Here is an 18,496-nt window from a genome sequence, read left to right on the forward strand (position 1 = left end):
AAAAGCCCAGGCAGCAAGGAAGAACGGGGCACAACCAAAAATAAAAAAACAAAATTTTACACACACACGCACAAACATATATAAAACCTTAACTTTAAAAACTAAAAGTAAAATTAATTCTGTCATGTTTAGTTTCAAGTGAGAACTGAAAAAGGTTGAGCATCCAGAAGAGTGATCATTAGTCCATGGGTCAAAACAGACTGAGAATCACATGGTAGAAAACCTACTACTGCAAAGAACTTCCTGATAATAAAAAATACATGCATCTTTCACTCCTTTAGGGCATGAGGAACATGCAGAATAACCAAACTGCTTGATAAGCTCCTTGATCTCACTAACGTATCCTCCACATTAGCGTCAGTGCTGAGACAGCACAGGAACCAAAGGATGAACTCTGCTGTCCACTGAAAATCAGGACCACACCACCAGTTTCCATCACGGAACCAGAAGTCAGTTCTGACTGTGGAAGCCACGGGGAGTGTGGAAGGTCAATCAGGACAGTCGCTTATAGCAGAAATGGTTGGTTACCTACCCAATACCTACTTTCCTCATCGCTTTTATTCAGAAAAATCCCAACTTGGGGAAAAGAGCTTAAGATAAAGCCACTTCTCAGCTATGATGACAGCTTGCTACAGGTATGATGTAATTTCAGCCACTGAGACCAAAGCAGGAGCTTTTGGGAGCATTTGGGGAACATGTTTCTTTACTGATCCAGGTGCTGCTGCTTTCTTGTTATGCTTTTCCCTTCCTGATGCCTGGAATGTGGAGGTGATGGCTGGGGCTACAACGGCCATTTGGCAGCCATTTGGCAACCACTAAGTCCCCTCTGATCAAACTTAACCTGTGTTTTTCTGTGCATCTACCAGAATCCTGGGAATCCATACTTCCATGCCTTCCCTGGCTCATGAGGTAAAGTGTCACGGACATGCTTAATACACACAGGCATGGAATCCCACGGGTACTGAGCTGAAACCAATCTGTTCCAGATGTTCATTTTTATTTTGCCATGCTATCTGGGAGGTGGCAGTATAGAGTTCTGACAAAACAAGAAGACCCCAGCCATAGAGAGCCTGTGGTCTGGGGCAGACTGATAATAGCTTATTTGGGGAGGGAAAAAAAAAACCATATATTTATTCAGCCCAGGAAGCACCATGTTCAGAGTTTCAGGCAAGAGATTACCAATGACAAAACAAGCGAAGTGGAGGTGACTCGTAAGTGATCGGCCTGCCGGGTGGCGAAGGCTTTTCTACTAGAGCAGTAAGCGCACGGCTGCCCGGGCACTGGCTGTTCCAGCTAGCTGCAGCTGCGTCAGGGGGTGTGCTCTACCCTTACATCAGGAGGGCTGTGATGTAGGGCCACCCTTTCCCAGTGCTCGCACACGGTCCCTGTGGGCCTGGCTCGGACCTCCGGCTGTTCCTTTACCTGCTTGACCTCGGCCTGCAGGTGGCGCAGCTGCACGCACTGCTCCAGGTGCTTCCGGTGCTGCTCAGCTGCGAGGTCCAGTTCCTGCTGCTTCTCGTGCAGAAACTCCAGGAGGTCCTGGACCCGCGTGGCCATGTCCACATCTCTGTCGCAAAGCAGCTCCACGCCTGTGGACGTTGAAGGGACGCCCTGAGTTCAACCAGCGCTTCAACCTGTTCTTAACGGGTGCATGATGCACACGCTACACCTGGAACCTGACCTACCTACCCGGCAGGGGCCAAGCCGTGACTGGGAAGGCTGAAGCCAGCAGAGGCGGTTTATGTGCACCTCCGAGCACACAAGTGTGTCTCAGAGGATGAGCGTGATGGGGTCCAAAGCCAAATTTAAGGAACAGCTAATCAAACCAATGCGGGAGATCTGGGTTGGAAAGATTCCCAGGAGGAGGGCATGGCAACCCACTCCAGTATTCTTGCCTGGAGAACCCCACAGACAGAGGAGCCTGGTGGGCTACAGTCCATGGGGCTGCAGAGCTGGACACGACTGAGCGACTAAGCACAATCAAACCAAACTCATTACCTATCTATCTGCTTTTCCTCCTATACTGATATCTGATCAAAGTGAGAAGTCCTTTATAAACGAGCGAACTTTGGCTTATTTTTGGTATCCACCGCATATCCGTTCAACTCTTGAGAAAGCACAGAATCTGACTTGGGTAACAGGAGTAATGCACTATGCAGTTGCTGCTAAATTTCTAACACTACAGTCCCCTCCACGGTTTTGAGCCTACAGTGACATCTGCTGGTAAAATGTAAACTAAGAAAAAAAAAACAAAGGACATGAAAATATTTTCTTGGGGTTTACTTTTCATTCATGGAGATAAAACAATAAATCATTTGTAAAACGAAACTTCATGCCGCTTGAAATAACATAAAGAATATTAGGGGGAAGTACACTAGTCATAATGTTAAATGTGACCATATCATGTGGGTGAGGGCTTCCCTGGTGGCTCAGATGGTAAAGAAACTGCCTGCAATGTAGGAGACTGGGGTTCAGTCCCTGGGTTGGGAAGATCCCCTGGAGAAGGGAAAGGCTACCCACTCCAGTATTCTTGCTGGGAGAATCCCCATGGACAGAAGCAGCCTGGAGGGCTACAGTCCATACTGTCGCAAAGAGTCGGACACGACTGAATGACTAACATCACTTTTACGTGGGTGAAAGCAAGTGCACGTTTCCATTCAGAGAGCAGGTGGAACACCTGAATCCCAGGGCGAGCGGCCTGCAGAGCCGTCGCCCTGAGAGGAGCCCCAGCCGACGCGGGCGGGCCATGCTGCTCACCGGAGGCCTGCACCTCGTTGACGTACTGCAGCAGGTCCTGCCCCTGGTGGATGACGTCGAAGGTCAGGTTGTTCATGGTCAGGGCCTTGTCCGCGTGGTGCTGCAGGCGCTGCTCCGCGATCGTGAGGTCCTCCGTGTCGAAGTCGTTCATCTGCTGAGAAAGCTCATCGTTCCAAGACTCCAGGTCTGAGATGATCTGACAAGGGAAATTATCTGCTTAGGACCAAGACGTGAAGAATGAAAGCCTGCTGTGACACCTCTCAGGGCCGAGTCAGGGAGGAAGAGATGGATGAGACTGCGTCAGGACACAGAAGCCAGTGGATGGGGCTCTTGCTGGCCAAAGACAGGACAGTTAGACCCTAAAAAATGACCACAACTGAATCAAATTAACTGACTATAAAAAAGCCCATTAATTCCCAGTGACGTTAGACGAGAAGAGCTGAAACCCAAAAAGTTAATGAAAAGCTCTTTGGTTCTGATTAAAAGGAATCAAGCTTTATCCTCAAAATTGGTTCTTAAAGGAGAAAACTAATTATTCAAGCACAAAATGATGAAGCAAAGTTCCTCTTTATGGTTAAATCTAGCTATTAGGTGTAGAAATAATAAAATTAGAAAACTTCTTTCTAACAAAAAATCCTAGTAAAACACCTATTCAGGTCAAGGTCATCAGCACCTAATGGACTATCAGAGAGAGGCTGATGGGGCACCTCCTGGGACTGCAGACTACCCGCAGCATCCCTGAAGAAGGGGGACCAGACAGGACACAGGCCGCCTTGTGGAAGAGCCAAGTGGGGTCAGCTGTGGAGCCTTGGGAACCAAAAGGAACCCGAATCTGATCGGGTCTTTCCATCTACCTTCTTTGGAGAAGGAAATGGCAACCCACTCTAGTATTCTTGTCCAGGAAATCCCATGGGCAGAGGAACCTGGTGGGCTACACAGGTCATGGGGTTGTTAAGAGTCAGACATGAGTTCCATGACTAAACTACCACCACCATCCACCTTGTAAGGTTACAGACAATGCCAAGGCAAGAAACACGGTTAAACAGCCTAGTAGAAATCAAGTAAAAAAGGCAAAAGGTGGGACTTGGTTCTTTTGATACTTGTTACTTCAACGAGTCATCACACAGAAAAAAAGAGAAGGGCAGAGAGAGACACTTCCAGGTGAAAACATTAACCGCAAATGCAGGAGCAGACCCCACGTGCCTCCTCCCTGCAGCGCTTGTAGAAAGCTGAACAGAGGCTGAGTGTTAGCAGGTAACAAAGAAACACTCTTAAACCGGCACGGTGCTTGGGATGTGGTCATGTAAGAAAATGGCCTACTTTTCAGAGGTACTTACAAAGTCTTTAGGAGTGAAACGCTACCGGCTGGTAGAGTTTTCCTCTAAAACATCACAGCACAGCAATATCTAAAGGATACTTGGTAAGATGGGCAAATTCATCGAATTCAGAGGATAAGCACTTGGAAAGCCGCTGTACTATTTTTGCTACTTTTATGCAGGTCTGAAAACTTACGTGATATACTTTTTAAAAATAATGACCAGAATTATAAAATCCAGAAAAGAGGGAAAACTTTCTTGTGAACAAATATTATCTTTACATTTCCCATGGATCCTAATTTCTTTTATCCGTAGAAGCGGTAGTGAAATTAATTTGAGAATGTGAGAGTTTACACAGAATTCAGCTGTGAGATGGGAAAGAATAAAAATCTTAAGGCTTCTCCAAATTCCTATTGCCCAAATCTTTCTGATTTCTTCTTTTATTATGGGATCTGCATAATATATGTGTATGTTACATTAATATATTCATTTATAAGTTAATTCATTTATTATTATATCTACTTGCAAATTAATAATTTTAAACAATGCCAAGTTAGACATAAACCGAGAAGTCACAAGGAAAATACTTTTTAAAAGAAAAAAATTACCATAACTTTAACCTTGATCTCTATTCTAAGGGAAATTTTCTTTCTTAATGTTTGTTTGCTTTCTGACCCTGAGGGAGAAGAATTAGGTGTGGTGATGAGTTACAGACTCAGCCACAGTGCCTCACACAGACAACGTCAGGCTCAGAAAACACTCAAGAAATGGACAATAAACAAAGATCAATGTGCTAAAAGCAGCAGGATTCAAAAACACTCACTGAGCACAAGGAAACCCTGGCGACGGCCAAGATCAAGGAGCATCGGGAAAAAAAAATTCCTGTCTCCACGTTTGGCATTACGGCTTGTTAATCACCATGCAAGTCAAGAAAATAAACCTGTGGCAAACACAAAGCTCAAGAAAGTGCAAGGCTTTTTTGAACAGGATTCTTTGAAGAAATAACTCAGATACCATTTTTTTTTTTTAATGTATCCCTGAATTTTTAGACAGTCCTTTTCCTTCTAAATGTACAGAGAGCTATGGCTGTTTTCTGTGACTGTCACAGGATACTAGCATAAAGCTCTGGCTGTTCTTTTCATATCAACAGAACAGATTTTATTCGGGCGATCTGAAGACTGAAATCCCAATATTTTAAGCTATAGGAAACACTGCTTCACTTTTGAGAGATGGAAAGGTTATTTCAATTCAAATACAAGTGATACAGGGGATTTTTAAACACTGACCAGGTACCATGAATTTTAAACACTGACCAGGTACCATGATTTTTAAACACTGACCAGGTACCATGAATTTCTTCCATGAGACCACGCCATGCCTGCTATGGGCAGTCAGACGGCGCATTTTCCCAGACAAGAGAGGAAATCTCAGCAAAGCCTAACGTGCTCAGGTTTTCACATTTTCAGGATTACTCTAGAGAAACAGAAGGCTCTCAGGCTATGACATTTTAAAAGCTTTTAGACTTTCTTTTAGCTGGTCTGTGACTGAACTGTAGGCTTAATTTCTCAGCTTAGGAAAACACTTATCCCTGGCTGAGCATGCTGGCTTTGTTCGAGGCCATGCAGAACTCTGTGGCTATCGTAGGGGGGAAATGCATGCTTTTGGTTCCTGATTTACATTTTAGGTTTTTGGTTCCTGATCCACTACGAACAAAATTAGTGGAGGTGATGGAATTCCAGCTGAGCTATTTCAAATCCTGAAAGATAATGCTGTGAAAGTGCTGCACTCAATATGCCAGCAAATTTGGAAAACTCAGCACTCGCCACAGGACCAGAAAAGGTCAGTTTTCATTCCAATCCCAAAGAAGAGCAATGCCAAAGAAAGTTCAAACTATCATATAGTTGCACTCATCTCACATGCTAGCAAAATAATGCTCAAAATCCTCCAAGCTAGGCTTCAACAGTTCATGAACCGAGAACTTCCAGATATACAAGCTGGATTTAGAAAAGGCAGAGGAACCACAGATCAAATTGCCAAAGTCCACTGGTTCATAGAAAAACCAAGAGAATTCCAGAAAAATATCTACTTCTGCTTCACTGACTATGCTAAACCCTTTGACTGTGTGGATCACAATAAACTGTGGAAAATTCTTCAAGAAAGAGATGGGAATACCAGACCACCTGACCTGCCTCCTGAGAAATCTGTATGCAGGTCAAGAAGCAACAGTTAAAACTGGACATGGAACAACGGACTGGTTCCAAATTGGGAAAGGAGTACGTCAAGGCTGTATAGTGCCACCCTGCTTATTTAACTTATATGCAGAGTACATCATGCAAAATGTTGGGCTGGATGAAGCAAGCACAAGGTGGAATTAAGATTGCAGGGGAAAATATCAATAACCTCAGATATGCAGATTACACCACCCTTAGGGCAGAAAGCGAAGAGGAACTAAAGAGCCTCTTGATGAAGGTGAAAGAGGAGAGTGAAAATGCTGGCTTAACACTCAACATTCAAAAAATTAAGATCATGGCACCCGGTACCATCACTTCATGGCAAACAGATGTGGAAACAATGGAAACAGTGACAGACTTTATTTTCTTGGGTTCCAAAATCACTGCAGATGGTGACTGCAGCCATGAAATTAAAAGACGCTTGCTCCTTAGAAGAAAAGGCAAACCTAGACAGCATATTAAAAAGCAGAGAAATTATTTTGCCAACAAAGGCCCATACAGTTAAAGCTATGGTTTTTCCAGCTGTCATGTATGGATATGAGAGTTGGACCATAGAAGGCTGAGTGCTGAAGAATTGATGCTTTTGAACTGTGGTGTTGGAGAAGACTCTTGAGAGTCCCTTGGACAGCAAGGAGATCAAATCAGTCAATATTAAAGGAAATCAATTTTGAATATTCAGTGGAAAGACTGACCCTGAAGCTCCAGTACTTTGGCCACCTGATGCTAAGGATTGACTAATTAGATAAGACCCTGAGGCTGGGAAAGACTGAAGGCAGGAGGAGAAGAGGGCAACAGAGGATGAGCTGGTTGGATGGCATCACTGACTCAATGGACATGAGTCTGAGCAAACTCCAGGAGATGGTGAGGGACAGGGCAATCTGGCCATGCGAAGTCCATGGGGTCGCAAAGAATCAGACATGACTGAGCGACTAAACAACTACATTTTAAAACAGGAGTTTCATGAAAGAAGAAACACAATCAAAATAAAATTCTCCCTTTTGCAGCAGCATTAATACAAACAAAGCCAACTTTTTCTTGTTTTTCAAATACCAAAATATCCTGGAAGGAATACTTCAAACAGTGCTTCTCATTGCTTCTTTGTATTCCCTGATTGAAACTATTTAATAAGCAGCTACGTTTATAGGAGTAATTTCTGCGAAATGGAGGAGAGAGAGGAGGGCAGCTACGCAGGCTCTTCTGTTCATGCAGCATTGCTCCCTGACCCTGAGACCCCCCCCCCAATGCTGCTCTCTGACCCTGAGACCCCCCCAATGCTGCTCCCTGACCCCGAGACCCCCCAGTGCTGCTCCCTGACCCAGAGACCCCCAGTGCTGCACCCTGACCATGGCCATGGCTGGACACGATGAGCTGAGACCAGTGTGTCTCTTCTCTCCGTGGCTCCACGTGGATGGGAAAGTCAAGACCAAAGCCCTTGAGCAGGCTTGACCAGGCAACATGGGCAGAGTTTAACTCCTTGGCATCACCGGTTAACAGTTTAGAAGGCCTTTCTTTAATGTAATAAGAAGGCTGACAGAAGTTTAGATAAGCAGCCACGAAAGGAGGGGCCCACATACCAAACTGCCACTTGGGGCTGGGCTGAGGGACCCAGGACCACTTCAGGCAGAGGGTCTGCTCAGCTGAGGGAGCTCTGCACCCGTCTTCTGCAGTATGCGGGGTCCGGACCCCCCTGCCCTCACAGCTCTGTCCTAAACGTAGGTCAAGTGACAAGGCAGCCCGCTCTGCAGACTCTGGCCAGCGGGCATGGGCGACCTGGGATGCCTGGAGGTACCTGAATATGCAGCAGGCAGGCCCCTGCCAGCAGCTCATAAAGCCCTCAGGCTCCAGAAAGCCAGCCTCACCAGGGAGTTCTGGTTCCTTTCATCCTGTTTCACACACTTTCAGCGCCATCCAGCGATAATGACTTCTGCTTGAACTTCCTCAAGTTCAAAAACATAAAGTCTTGCCTGGCAGAAAATCAAGAAACAGCCTCTTCCTGATGAAGAAAAGAAACCTGTCCTTTCTCCTAGTCACGTATAAGGTGCAATAGTCGATTTTTAGATAAGAATTACAGGCAGCCTGAGAACATTTCTGTGGGGGAAAAAAAAGGTGGGGTGGGGCGGGGGTGGGTAGGGTGTTTCCTGGGACATAAAACACCATTACTGCAGGCTCAGGGAGCACTCAGTCTCGGAGGGACAGGAAGAGGACAGGGTGGGAAGGACCATCGCTGCCCTGAGCCTCTGCCTCCAGGACGAGGGGACAGCTGTGCGGGGGCCTGGTCCAGGGTGACCAGCCTAGGGCACAAGGTAGCCCTCTCTGCAGAAGCCCTGCCTGGGCGCCACCCTCACAGCTCGCTCGCTTTGCTCTCCTTCTGTGTGGTGTCTGCCCGCTGCCCACCTGCCTCCCCCAAGGCCGAGCCCCCGATTCGGGGGCCGAGCTGGGGTGGGGGCCACTCTGTCCCTCCTCGTCCTCCTCCTGGTGCAGACGGAAAGGGGGACAGTGGGCGAGGGTGGGGCCTGGACGGAGTGGGCAGTGGGCGAGGGCGTGGCTCAGAGGGGGGCGGGGCTGGACGAGGGCAGGACACTCACATCGATGGCGTCCCGCTCGAAGATGCGCAGCTGCAGGAAGAGCTCCAGCTTGATCTTGCGCTCCTGGAAGAGCTCCTCCATCTGTGCCTGGGCCTCGTCCAGCTGCTGCAGCACCGTTTCGATGTGGCTGATGGAGCTGTTGTGCGGCGTCTTGTTGCTGGAGATGGCTGAGTCCCTGCGAGGAGGCGGGGGTGCAAACAGGAATTGGAAGGGAAGCCCCTGTCGGTGCTGGGGGGCTGGGCCGGGGGAAGGAGCCGGCAGGAAGCGGGGCTGCAGCTCTCAGAAAAGAAGCCGCCCCTCCAGCCCAACCACCCCAGGCTTCCCCGGGGCCCAGGACACGCTGAGGAACACCTCCCGCTACTCCTCATAGCCTATCTCAGAAGCAGGCGGCCAGCCACCACACAAATCATCCCAGGGAGCTTCAGCTTCAGCCCCCTTCCTTATTAAGTGGAGAAGAAAGAATTCCTATTTGCTACAGAGGACGAGATGGCTGGATGGCGTCCCCGACTCAATGGACATGAATTTGAGCAAATGCCGGGAGATGGTGAAGGACAAGGAGGCCTGGCTTGCTGCAGTCCATGGGGTGGCAAAGAGTCAGACACAACTGAGCGACTGACCAATAACAATTTACTACAAAGAGCAGCACCAGGTCAGCTGTGAGTGTTTCCGTGTGAAGCAGCTCACTGAGCCTTTATCACGGAAGGACTGCCTGACTCTCAGCAAAGCCAGCATCTCGGGAAGACGTCAGTGACTATTAGATAAGCTGACCCTGAGTGATACAGCAGGGGGTCCACGTAAAGGCGGCCCAACCCCAGCCTGCCTCCTGTCTTCCCCGCACAAGCACCACCTGAGTGTCACCAGAGGCCAGGCCTGCCTGAGCCTGGACTTGCAGGGGAGGGATGCCTACCACACTCTGGAAAACCAGCGTGCTCTGGACCCCAAGGACGCAGTCCTGGGAGGTTTAAATTCATCTGGTTTGTAAAGAAATTTCAGTCAGTAATAGGTCGATGTTAAAAGGAAATATTAATAAGATCTGAATTCTGAGAAAGTTTATCGTGTGTGTTGGTTGCTCAGTCGTGTCTGACTCTTTGAGACCCCATGGACTGTAGCCCGCCAGACTCCTCTATTCATGGGATTCTCCAGGCAAGGATACTGGAGTGGGTTGCCATTTCTTCCTCTAGAAGATCTTCCCAACCCAGGGATCAAACCCAGGTCTCTTGCATTGCAGACAGATTCTTACTGTCTGAGACACCAGGGGAATTTATTAGTCAATGCCATAAAGAGAAAAATTGTAAAAAGAGTGAAAGAAAACCGAAGGAGGAAAAAAAAAGAAAGGAGAGACATGTTAAGTCTCCTCTGCATGGATGTTATTCATTTTCTACCTAGTTGGACAGAGAGTTATAGTAAATGGTTCAAAAAAGCAGAGCGGGTAAGAGTGCCCCGCAGACCTCAGAGCACTGGGGGGCTGGGATAGGGTGCTGAGACAGGGGTGGAGGTAGAGACAGAGGGGCTAGGACGGGGGAACTGGGACCAGGGGGTGGGTAGAGGCAGGGGACTGGGACGGGGCAGGGATAGAAGACAGGGACGAGGGGTAGGGACAGGGGGCTGGGGCAGGGGGCAGGGATGGGAAACAGGGATGGTGGGCTGGGACGGGGGTGTAGGGACAGAGGGGCTGGGGCAGGGGGCTGGGATGGGCGCAGGAATGGGGGGCTGGGACGGGGGTGTAGGGACAGGGGGCTGGGGCAGGGGGCAGGGATGGGAAACAGGGATGGGGGGCTGGGACGGGGGTGTAGGGACAGAGGGGCTGGGGCAGGGGGCTGGGATGGGCGCAGGGATGGGTGGGCAGGGACGGGGCCAGCCCACCTCAGCTGCTGGATCAGGTCCTCGCCTTCCTTGATGACGTTCACAGTCACCTGCAGGGTGGTCTGCTGCTGCTGGCCGAAGCGCTTGCTGAGGTCCTGCACGGCCTCCACGGACTCGGCGTACACGTCGTCCAGCAGCTCCTTCTGCAGCTCCTCCAGCCATGTCCACAGCTGCGGGGACAGCGCCATGAGAGGCCCTGTCCTGCGGCCCGGGGGAGGGGACCTCGGGCAGCTGCTCCCAGGGAGCCGGAAGGGAGGCGGGTGGCGGGGGAGGCACCCCACACGGCCGGCCAGCGGAACACAGAGCAGGACGCGAGGTGAAAAAACAAATAGGCAGTGAGCCCGGGGGGGTGGGGGGGTGGTGGGGGAGGACCGTCACAAAGGGGAGAAAGGAAGGGCGGGGGGTGGGCAGCGACTCTGCCGGTCCCTCCCGACAGAGCCACGCGCAAGAGGAAATGGAAAAGACCCACCGATGGCAGAACCTCTGCTAAATGGAACCGGCATCCTTCCACGTGCCTTCTGACTCTTATTTAGCACACAGATGGCTTTACTTTTAGCCAGAGCATTACAAATAGCATTATTGCTATTAAGCTGCAGTTCAGACAGGGGGGCTCTACGTCCCTCAGAAAAGAAGGAAGCGCCCAGAGTGGTGCAATCAACCCATCTCCACACCCAGCAGGAGATTCAGATGCGACTGTGCCAGGTTCTTGCTCCCAGCCCGGGCCACGGCCAACCTGGCCACAGCTCACGAGAGGCGTGCAGGCTGCAAACGCGTGGTCACTGTCATGGCCAGGACCACCAACAAGGTGTCCATGGACCCAGGCGGGTAAAGATAACTCGGGACAAGAGTGGCTCCCAGACTGGCGGGGACACAGTATCTTGCCCACTCCCGGGAAGCCTACTGCCTCCTCCAAATCCCTGGTCAGTGAGCAGCAAAGACAATTAATTAAATGGAGCGGGCCCTGGTGGCTTGGAAGTGGTTTGTGTGTGCAGAGAAAATGCTCCCTGCTTCCCCGGGGATGGAACAGTCACCTCCGGCGTCTTGTGCTAAGTTGATTCAGTCGTGTCCGACTCTTTGCCCCTTAGGACTGTAGCCCACCAGGCTCCTCTGTCCATGGGGTTCTCCAGGCAAGAACACTGGAGAGGGTTGCTGTGCCCTCCTTCAGGGGACCTTTCTGACCCAGGGAGGGATAGAACCTGAGTCTCTTACGTCTCCTGAACTGGCAGGCGGGTTTTATACCACTAGCACCGCCTGGGTGGCTAGAGGTAGGTATCTTATGAGTCCCTTACAGATGGCTGTCTGGGTGGCAGGGAGAGGCTTGCCCCTACCCTGCCCTGCCACGTAGGCCTCTTGGCAGAGAGAGCACCACAGCTTTACTGAGGCCTCACTGACACACAAGAAACCGCAGAAGTTTAAAATACAGGAAGTTTGCTACATACGAATGAGTTCTGCTCTGAGAACATGTTCGTACGTCCAATTTGTTTCTAAGTCCAACAAAGTTAGCCTAGGTACCGAACTAACACAACCAGCTATACAGCCCTGTACTGTAAAAGGTTTGTAATACTTTTCACACAAATAATTAAAAAAACACATTTTAATCTTGAAGTACAGTACCACGGAAGGTATGGTGGTAACAGTTCAACAGCTGGTACATGGGCTGGCATCGAGTGAACAGGCAAGAAGAGTCACTGACCGGGGGAGGGAGAGGAGGTGGGAGACGGTAGAGCTGAAGGATCGTCAGCAATGGGAGACGGAGGACCCGCTGCAACGTCACTCACACCTCACGCTGATGGAACGCACACATGCCATCTTTGAAAGTTCCAAACTTGGAGGTTCACGTGCAGGGGACTTAGTATATACAGGTTCGCACGTAGGGCACTTACTCTATACGGTTTGATGAGCTCTGACACATGCAGGTCCGTGTGAAGGGCAATGCGGCTGCGACACGGGTGCTCCCTGACCCCGAGAATCTTCCCGAGGCCCTGGGGACCCCCTCCTCCCTCTCTGCTCCCCCTTCCCAGACAGCCACCAGCCTGCCTTCTGCCACTACAGACTAGCTTCCATTTTCTAAAATTCTATTCACAGGATCACCTTGTAGGTACTCATTTTTTTGGTCTGGCTTTTAGCAGCATCGTTGAGACTTTATCCATACCACTGTGTGTATCAACAGGGCTTTCCTTTTCATTATTGAGCGGTATTCCATTCTGTGCTGATGACGCACCTTATCAGCTTAGATGGTGATGACATCTGGGCTGTTTCCAGCGTGCGGCACCCTGGTGTCTGCCTCTGCAGGCACCTGCACTTCCCTTTCTTGGAGGTACATGTCCAGGCGTGGAATGGCTGGATCACATGGTAGGTGTGGGCCAAACTGTTTTCCAAAGTGCCTCATTTCGCATCTGCCCGCTGCAGTATGCCAGCGCTCCAGTCCTGCCCCACCCTCACCGATACCTCACGTGGTTGGTCTTTTTAATTGGAGACATTCGAAATGAGTGGGTTCTCATTACAGCTTAATTAGCCATTCCCTAATGACGAGTGAAGGCAAGTCCAAGCTAACCTTGTAAGAGTTCTTTTGTTGCTAAACACGCATTTAGTTCAAAACAGAGCACTGGCAGTTGGCTCTTTAATAGGCCAACTAAATTTAAAAATAAGGGGAGTGCTGGCAAAGGACTTACTTTTAGTCAAGTACTTGGGGCCACAAAGAGTTTATTTTACTAAAAATGTTAAAATGTCAACTTGTGTCATATTATTTACTCATTTTCGTAAGATAGCAAATTTCATACAATCCAAGGATTTTAATTAAAGGCATTTCAGAGAGAGGCTGGTCCAACACTATGATCTTACAGATTAAAGAAGAGAGGCCCCAGGGTGATAAAGTAACCTGCACACATGGGCACACCTATTAGCAGTGCCACCTCAGGAGCAAAACCTGAGTCGAGTGTCAGGAAGGAGGCCCCCAGACCCGGTGACTCTTCACATTGATATTGTATTTCAACATGAAAAAAGCCGTTCATCGACAGACCAAATATGGACTGATTTTCTGCACCATCTATAAAGAATAACATACTCTAGCTTTCTTTTCCCTCTAAATTCTCACGAACATGGTTGCTGTTCAGTTCAGTTGAGGCGTTCAGTCATGTCCGACTCTTTGTGACCCCATGAATTGCAGCACGCCAGGCCTCCCTGTCCATCACCAACTCCCGGAGTTCACTCAAACTCATGTCCATCAAGTTGGTGATGCCATCCAGCCATCTCATCCTCTGTCGTCCCCTTCTTCTCCTGCCCCCAATCCCTCCCAGCATCAGAGTCTTTTCCAATGAGTCAACTCTTTGCATGAGGTGGCCAAAGTATTGGCGTTTCAGCTTCAGCATCAGTCCTTCCAAAGAACACCCAGGACTGATCTCCTTTAGGATGGACTGGTTGGATCTCCCTGCAGTCCAAGGGATTCTCAAGAGTCTTCTCCAACACCACAGTTCAAAAGCCTCAATTCTTTGGCACTCAGCTTTCTTCACAGTCCAACTCTCACATCCATACATGACCACTGGAAAAACCATAGCCTTGACTAGACAGACCTTTGGTGGCAAAGTAATGTCTCTGCTTTTGAATATGCTATCTAGGTTGGTCATAACTTTCCTTCCAAGGAGTAAGCATCTTTTAATTTCATGGCTGCTGTAGTTATAAATAATAGGAAGGATGAAAGCACTATGACCAGAAGAAATCTCTTAATTTGCTTTAGTATTTCCCATGAAAAACCTTTTATGGGAAGGTGATGATGTCACAATATATACAAGAATTAAATCATTATGATGTATACCTGAAACTAGTATGTGTCAGTTATATCTCAACAGAAAAGTGTTATAGCCACAAATAATTTATAAAAACACTTTTCTCATAATATTGAATAACAATTATGTGTGGGTCCTGAAGCCAGATTGTCTTGAGTTCCAATCCTGACTTAACATTTCCCAGGGTGTGACTTGGGCAACTTAACCTGGATCTATGTCTTGGAGCTCTTATTCATAAAATGAACATGGTAATAACAATGCCTCCCTCAGGGAGTTACTGAGAAAATTCAACAAGATGATATATATTTCTTCAAAATAAGTCAATGTTAGCCACTATTATAGTTTTATTCTTACAAGAAAAATTCTGATAAGAATCAGTTTTTGAAAGTGTTCTATGGATATTTTTCAAAATATGCCCCAGTTCCAACCAGCTGTTCAAAACAGGTCACTTATTCTCGTAAATTTAACACTGCACCACAGTTAAATCTTTTGACCTCCCCAAACTCCAACACTTTAGCCACCTGACGTGAAGAGCTGACCCACTGGAAAAGACCCTGATGCTGGGAAAGACTGACAGCAATCTGGAAAGAACCAGTTTATTCCCTCGACACCCTGGACCTCTCGACACGCATCCAGGGTGGAGGGTCCACGCCGCCCAGCCGGCTGTGGGGCCAGTGAAGGGCTCAGGTGTGGAGTAGACCACCGGGGTCCGTCCTGGGTCCACACAGTTGAAAAGGGAAAAATAACCGAGGTAGAAGAACAGGCTACACATAAATCCACAATTGAAATGCCCAAAGATCCTTTACCGTTTTAGAATTCGTCTCTCTGGGCCTACAGGAAATTCGTTTTGGAGGACAAAGTCTCAGAGAGAGGTAATTTCTGATGCCAGTTGATGATGAACTGAGACGTATCATAATAATACAACATGATTCAGGCAAAGTCTATTTTTAAGGTTTCAAAGTGGTACCTATGATGCCTAAAATAACCTCTGAATAAAGGAATGAGAGAGTCTCTAGGATACCTGTGAAACTTTCTACCACAGATTTCCTAAGGGGGAAAAAAACTGCATTTCTGTACATGCTGCTAATTTACAATAAAAAAATAAACCTCTGCCCCACAGTGAGAGAGGAGCTGTAGTCTACCCAAGTTCTCAGCAGTCGGAATCTGCTTCTAAGAGAACCTTGTCTGCAGCCAGCGGATGGCCAGGCAGCCAGAGTGAGGCAATGCTGCCCTCTAGAGGCCAACTCTGAGTTATCGATGCAGAGAACGTCAACCCCGCCCAGAATGGGGTTGCAGGTATGTACAGACATGGATCGCAGGCCAGGTTCAGGAAGACAGGTGGGGTTTTTGGCAGAAAACCCAGTGCTAAGATGCGAGACAGCCTGGTCCTGGGTCCAGCGTCCAGCTGGGTCGGACCCCCGTGTGCCGCCTACTCCAGCCTCTTCCCCACACCCTGCATGCTGTGCTGGGTGAAGCCTAAAGAAGGGACGAAGGTTCTGCTGGGAAGAAGTTCCTGAAAAAGCCCCTTCTTCATTAGCGAAGCTCCTAGAAGCGCTCACTGGGGTGTGGAGCCCAGGCAAGGACTGAGTCTCTAACTGGGTCGGTGAGGAGGTCAGATGCAAGCCCTGAGACTTGGGGGCTGTTCCACCTGCAGCCTCGCCCAGGTGAAGGCTACAAGCCTGGGCCATCTGGAGGATCAGAGGAGGGTCCTTATCCCCTACATGGCCTTGGGCAAGTCCTTGGTCTTCTCTGCCTTCAGCTTCCTCCGCTATGAAATGGGAGCGTTTCACCACGTATGCCTCCCCTAACAGGCAAAGCCAGTTTGGGAATCGAGAGAAAAGACCACAAAGGCGTGGCAGTGCTCAACCCCCACAAGCACCTCGGGAACAGAAGCCGCCACCACTGGTGCCCACATCCCTGCTTGTTTGTGACCATCATTCAGGTTCCAGTGGGAATGGGTGGGGTGCAGGGCCCGTGTGGGAACCATAAGGGCCAGCAGCAGAAGTGGGCGGTTTCAATGCCAATTTACAGGCGGAATTGCAGAGGGTGCCTGCCACACACAGAAAACACGATTCTGTTTCTGGCAGAGGAAGCCTGAATCAAAGCGGAACTCTTCCAGCTACAAGCAGCATGTTCCTCAGTCTGAAATGAGCAATGGGGTCTTTCGGGGGCACATGCCTGTCACCTGACTGAGGAGGAAGGGTTTCAGGAGCACCTGGTTATTCTTGTAAGTGTTAGTTGCAGTCTGACTCTGCAACCCCATGCACTGTAGCCCACCAGGCTCCTCTGTCCATGGGATTTTCCAGGCAAGAACACGGGAGGGGTTGGGTTGCCATTTCATTCCCCAGGGGATCTTATTAGTTCCCCGACCAGGGATCGAACCCACATCTCCTGCACTGGAAGGTGGGCAGTGGGCCACCAGGGAAGTCGCCTGCCTGCTCCGAGTCAAAGCAGACTCATAAATTAAAACCCATGAATGACATTTCTGTGACACATCTGGACTTACGCTTGCTGGGATCTTCTCAGAACCTATTTTCTTATCTGGCATATCTGGCAGACCCTGGTCTAGACTTTGATAAGCTTGTCCTCCTCACCAATCTACCCACTCGCAGGCTTCGTGCGCGGGCAGAGGTCTGCAGGGCAAACATCCTCCAGCCCCGCTGAGGTCATCCACTAACCGGCCCCTCACTGCCAGCCTCACCAGCCAGGGCTTTTAATACAGCCACGATGGTTTCTGCTTCAGCACCAAGCCTGTCCTGGCTTTATGGCAACCTGCCCATTTTCAAGATAAATCGCTCTCAACACAACAAAGCAAGTTTTCAGGCTGGCTGGGTTTGGATGCGTAATCTCTCCAGATATGCCAGATAGACATAAAAGTTCTGACTAGGTTAGTGGAGTCAGGTTAAAGATGCAGTGACCGCAGTGTCTGCTCCCCTATAAATGTGACACCAGGAATTAAAACCATCTGTCTGTGGGGCACGGGGTCCACCTGGATGACTGGTCTCCAGCTCCTACATCCCCTTCATCAACAAGCTGATTCGATTATGGGCCTGGGTTGGAAATGACTTCCTTATTCACATGCCGGGTGTGAATTACGAAAGAAAGGTACAAACCCTTTCTTCCTGGCAAGGTCTCCTCAGAGATCGGTTTGGGAGGATAAGGACAGTCTTGATTGTGTGTTAACTGACACTCTAAACCAATTCTTTTTCACAGTCATTCAGCCCACATTTTTCTGTCTTGTGTACAAATTGAATGTCGAATGCTTGGTCAAATGCTCACTGATCCCACCATATTGCTGTTGCTGTTTAGTTGCTAAGTTGTTTCCGACTCTTTGCAACCACATGGACTGCAGCCCACAAGGCTCCTCCATCCACAGGATTCTCCAGGCAAGAGTACTGGAGTGGGTTGCCATTTCCTTCTCCAGGGGATCTTCCCGACCCTGGGATTGAACCTGAGTCTCCCGCTTCGCAGGCAGATGCTTTACCATCTGAGCCACTACGCCCTGAGAGAGAACCCAGTTTTAAACCACTCTCTAACAAAAATAATGTTTTAACATGAATTACACTAAACTGAAATGGCAACCCACTCCAGTACTCTTGCTTGGATAATCCCAGGGACGGGGAGCCTGGTGGGCTGCCATCTATAGGGTCACACAGAGTCGGACACGACTAAAGTGACTTAGCAGCAGCAGAAGCAGCACACTAAACTGAAAAAAGAATTTTCCTTTTAGATAATAACATCCCTCTTTCCCAACTGGCCAAAACCCAAAGATTTTCCAAATATTTGTTTGGGGGGAAAAAAAAACTCACTTATTTTGCAGCTTTGGCTGGAAACAAAAGTATTGAGTGATGTAAACAAAGAAATCCACATGTGCCAACGTGACGGTGCCAGGAGCAAAAGTTGTCTGGAGCCGCCTCCTCTGCCCCGGGCACTGCCCTGGACGCGGCGCTGGAGGTGAGCAC

General features: G+C 49.0%; 1 protein-coding gene across 6 annotated transcripts in view; it reads right to left on the reverse strand.

Moving 5' to 3' along the window:
* The window catches only part of TRIO (trio Rho guanine nucleotide exchange factor), a 362,510-nt gene that overhangs the window by 141,309 nt on the left and 202,705 nt on the right, over window positions 1-18,496 (reverse strand). For all 6 annotated transcript variants that reach the window (XM_061393858.1, XM_061393857.1, XM_061393860.1 and 3 more), the window contains 4 exons: window positions 10,753-10,922; window positions 8,890-9,064; window positions 2,758-2,953; window positions 1,423-1,589 (listed from right to left, as the gene is read on the reverse strand). In XM_061393858.1, coding sequence (XP_061249842.1) covers window positions 1,423-1,589; window positions 2,758-2,953; window positions 8,890-9,064; window positions 10,753-10,922 — 708 coding nt within the window. The remainder of the gene's footprint in view (window positions 1-1,422; window positions 1,590-2,757; window positions 2,954-8,889; window positions 9,065-10,752; window positions 10,923-18,496) is intronic.

This window comes from Bos javanicus, chromosome 20, assembly GCF_032452875.1.
Source record: "Bos javanicus breed banteng chromosome 20, ARS-OSU_banteng_1.0, whole genome shotgun sequence".
NCBI classification, from domain to species: domain Eukaryota; kingdom Metazoa; phylum Chordata; class Mammalia; order Artiodactyla; family Bovidae; genus Bos; species Bos javanicus.